This window comes from Verticillium nonalfalfae (genome assembly GCF_003724135.2).
Source record: "Verticillium nonalfalfae strain VnAa140/NRRL 66861 chromosome Unknown scaffold_3, whole genome shotgun sequence".
In the NCBI taxonomy this organism is placed as follows: domain Eukaryota; kingdom Fungi; phylum Ascomycota; class Sordariomycetes; order Glomerellales; family Plectosphaerellaceae; genus Verticillium; species Verticillium nonalfalfae.
The window spans coordinates 227,855-232,179 of NW_021167228.1; the positions used below are offsets into that span (position 1 = coordinate 227,855).

Consider the following 4,325-nt stretch of genomic DNA (forward strand, 5'->3'; position numbering starts at 1 on the left):
CAGTCGAAGGACCATGACCGGGCGTCTCTTCGACAAATTAGCATGGACATCCCCTTGAGATCCAAGGCTTTCCGAGCCTTCTTTGACGTGCTAATGAACCCCCATCGAACAGCAGCATGTTGAGGCACATCGGGGGTGGTATTGTGGAGGGCCTACAATCGGATTCATAAGTGAAAGTAATCCAAGACTGTCGTGGACTTGTCGAATTGAGTGATGATGCAGAGAGGCGTAAGCATGACCAACCGAAAAATTGAAAGGCCATACCCGATGCAGGGTGCCATCAATGACACAAAAAGCGAAGTGAATATATGATATTGGGCAGCTCGTGGTCTACGCGCGAGGTCAATGTATTGTCACAACATGTCTCTCTCCGTTCCAGTAATCGCGAACGCTAGATATTTGATAATATTGGTGAGCTCCATAGACAACACGCGCCATTGATTCTGCGTCGTGGTCTGGACAACTACCTTAGCGTTGTAATGCAACGACGTAACCAATGCTATTGAACAACTCTGGTGAAAATGTCACCAGGCCAGCCTCGGATGGCGGGCAGCCAGCCGGGTAGCGTAAGCCTTGCCCAGACGCCAATAAATGCAGCAGCCAGTCTTCTCCATGTGATGATGCCAAAGGAACAAGAGGGCGATGATTGTCATACCCATTTCATTACACCGTAGCTCGAATTCTTGCCCTCCTGTCCAATAGGGGGTTGTGAAGGCATATACTTCCAACATGGACTGTCCATTCGAGAATCGATCAAGCAGTAAACGCTCTCACGCCGCACTCGCCAGCGTGGATGTGCGTTCGGATGCGTACAAGTGAAACTGTGCAAAGATAACCATGTCCTCGGCGATGGTACCGAGGGACCCAACCAACCACGGCAGGGCCTTGAGAAGATAGTGCGGGTCCTGTGAGTACGCGATCAGACTGGCGCCGTATGAAAGGTTGCCCGTCAAGGACAGGAGGAAGAATAGCAGAGCGAGTCCTTCGCATGACTTTTCGCGGTAGTTCTTGACAATCTGGGGAACGCGTGCGCTGAGAGCAGTGAGTTTGTCTGTCCTTGGCAGCGCTGGCTCAGGGAGGTTGACTTACAGGAGGTAGCAGACAGCGCTGAAGTAGCCGAGGGCCAGACCGACCTTGGCCATGGTGCCGTCCTCCTCCGGCGACTGGGGGTCTGACGATCCATGGTCGGCATCCCAGGCGCCGGCCTTGTATGAGATGAACCAACCGGCAGCACCGACAAGCCACACAGCAAGGAGGCTTAGGGTGTTGTGCAGCCAGGGGTTGCTGTCGGGCGTATCGTCCTCGCCGGTCACGATCTTACGCAGCGGCTCGAGTGATGTTTCGGTGTGGACTTCGTGGCGCCTCTGCGACCCAGGCAAGCCAGTGGAAGATGTGCGGCGGCGCGACTCGTTCAGTAGAGGATCTTCCTCCCCTGGGGCATGGTCGTCTGTGGCGCGCGGCTGGCGGTGACGCGAGGAGCGGCGAGCATTCTTCGCGTTATAATACATGGATTGGCTGATCAGGACGATGTCGGCAATACAGAAGTAGAAGGCAAGGGCGACAGCGCTCGGTGCGAGATGTGTGAACAGGGCGCCTATAGTGTTGCTCAAGTTAGCGGTGTGTTCGCGAGCTGGACGTATCAGATTGAGCCTGTGAGGATGGCCTTGCCATTTTGGGCAGTACAGGCCGTGAACTCGCGATGAAAGATCGCGAGAGGGCAGGGAGGCATGGTAGGTTCCACGAAGAGCCATGAGATGTATTGCGGGGGCACGAACCAACGAGGTTGGTAATATCACCAAGCAGCCAGATGAACAGAAAGCCCATTGAAAGGCCATCGGCACTCTGCGCCCTGTAATTGGCGATGAGCTGGGGCAGCTGGGAACAGCGTCAGTCCGAGAGTCGTGCATTGGAGGGTCTGAAGCTGTGGCGGGCGAGGAGGGGTTACCAGAAGGCAGATCCAAGCTGTCAGGCTGATGCTTCCAAATATTCCAGATAAGGAATCGCGAACCGTGGGCGTGTGATGCGACAGGGCCATGATGGCCGTAGGGATGATGGAAGCCATGTTGCTGAGCGGCTCGCTGGGAGTTGTGAAGGAGGAGGACAGTCGTGGGACCGCCGAGAAGGAAACCTGCAAGTTCTCCTTCGAAGGCTTTTCCTTTGCAGCAGCGAACGATACAGAAATGGCTGGCGTCGGTCAAGCCGAGTTGAGTCAGGTGGGAATGGAAAGGTGTGTGTCACGCTTTCTTCAGCTTGCAGGACGCACCTTCCCTTAGTGGTGCGCTACAGATGCTGCTATCGAGCTTATCGCGCCAGAAATCGGTCCCTGCAGCGCCCTGTAACCCAACGCGCAGGTCTCAGTGGCTGGTTAGCCTATGACGTCGTCGGCCTAGCGGGCTGCTTGCAGGTCCCCGCATCTCCGACCTCGCAGGCTACAGCCAATCAACTCGGTGGCGTTTCCGAGTCCGAATCACCAATGGGTGGTGTCTCTTTGTCATCAGAGAGCGGTCCGAATAGCATCAATAGCAGCCGCAAGCCAGTAAACTCCATCATAGAATCCATGAGTCTGTGTTTCGATATTGATGAACACCCTCCATTGAGTGATATAATTCTGAGTTTCAGGGTCAAGCTCCCACTCTCACATTGTCTAGGTATTTCGACACACCCTGATCGCGCGATCGGGGGGTCGTCATCGCCTGCCGCGGTTAGTTCTAGGTTCATGACTGAGGAACCATCAAATGGAGTGTCATGACATTGAACGCGGGAGTTTGTCGTGAATTGCATGGCGATCTCTACTATGATCATTGTCGCCGCGACATGTCAAGCAAGCTCGCGCATCGCCCTCAAATGTCATGTTATCGGCGATGTCTTGCGGCCTTCTCTCACGCTGGCGCTGACTGCTCTTCCAGGGGTTGACTCACTGATTGTGGCTGGCACCCAGAGCACCCAGCACGTGCAGCCAGCCCATGACCCAACCAGTACCTAAGAAAGGTACCTAAACGAATCATCTGTTTCAGCACAGTCTCCAACGCCCACTATGATTCGCTATGGGCGGCGAGGTTCCTGTGCCAACTCAGCTTGAGTTGGCCGACCACATGGCCGCCTGGAGGGATGCGATCGCCCATCCACCCATCCTGTGACCTTAAGGACGCGACGAGCTGGCCACATCATATAACAGGCCTGCCTCCATAGGAACGTATACCAACTGTTCATTTCGGCCGCTCTCCATAACATACAAAAACCACTTTTGACCTCGCGATATGAAACTCACCCAGACTGTAGCTCTGCTGAGTGCAGCGGCACAGGGGACGCTGGCTTGGGGCAGTATGTAACAGTCTGCTTCGAGCAGCCATCTTGCAGGATGAGAAGTTCTTTGAACATGTGCTGATGGCTGCTGCAGGTCTTGGACACGTCACGACGGCATACCTCGCCAGCCATTTCGTCTCCAACACGACTGAGGCCTTCTTCCAAGACCTCTTGCGCAATGATACGGCGGACTACCTCGCCAACATTGCCACATGGGCCGACACGATCCGGTATACGCGCTGGGGCCACTTCACTGGCATCTTTCATTTCATCGACGCCAAGGACGATCCACCGTCGTACTGCGGCGTCGAGCTCGACCGCGACTGCAAGGAAGAAGGCTGTGTTGTTACAGCACTTGCCAACTACACGCAGCGGGCGCTGGATCCGGAGCTGAGCGCATGGGAACGAAACCAGGCGGCCCGCTTCGTCGTGCATTTCATCGGTGACATTCACCAGCCGCTGCATGACGAAGACGTCTCGAGGGGAGGTAATGGTATCCACGTGCTGTGGGAGGGAAAGGAGTTCAACCTGCATCACGTATGGGACAGCTCCATCGCTGAGAAGCTCATCGGCGGAGCGAGGCGGCGACCATATGATAACGCTAAGAGATGGGCTGATGGACTTGCAGAGGAGATCAAGACTGGCAAGTTCGCGGATGAGAAGGCCGAGTGGCTGAAGACGGTTGACTTCAACGATGTCGTGGGCACGGCGCTGTCGTGGGCGCGAGAGGGCAACGCATATGTCTGTACCCATGGTAAGTGTGTTGCTGCTTAGCGATGGGTCAACCCATACCCCGTCAACCAAGCGTACGAATGGCTTCTGACAAGACCTTGGCAGTTCTGCCGGATGGACCCCACGAAATTGTAGGACAGGAACTGGGCGGGGCCTACTACGAGAAGGCGGCGCCGGTGATTGAGCTGCAGGTCGCTCGAGCTGGCTACCGTATGGCTGCCTGGCTCGACCTCATCGCGGACGAATTTGAAGCCAGCAGGGTTCAGCAAGGCGACTGGCAAGAGCTTTAG

The 4,325-nt window shown here is 55.6% G+C and overlaps 2 protein-coding genes across 2 annotated transcripts; one reads left to right on the top strand and one right to left on the bottom strand.

Moving 5' to 3' along the window:
- Positions 1-770: 770 nt before the first annotated feature.
- D7B24_005011 (uncharacterized protein) lies at positions 771-2,062 on the bottom strand (the record flags this gene model as incomplete). The annotated part of the gene is made up of 4 exons (XM_028639174.1): positions 771-1,032; positions 1,090-1,630; positions 1,776-1,875; positions 1,946-2,062. The coding sequence occupies 4 exons, from the start codon at positions 2,060-2,062 to the stop codon at positions 771-773; spliced, it is 1,020 nt and encodes a 339-aa protein (XP_028499081.1).
- Positions 2,063-3,257: 1,195 nt separating this feature from the next.
- D7B24_005012 (uncharacterized protein) lies at positions 3,258-4,325 on the top strand (the record flags this gene model as incomplete). Its single annotated transcript, XM_028639175.1, has 3 exons — positions 3,258-3,321; positions 3,398-4,057; positions 4,141-4,325. 3 exons carry the CDS (start codon positions 3,258-3,260, stop codon positions 4,323-4,325), a joined length of 909 nt encoding a protein of 302 aa, XP_028499082.1.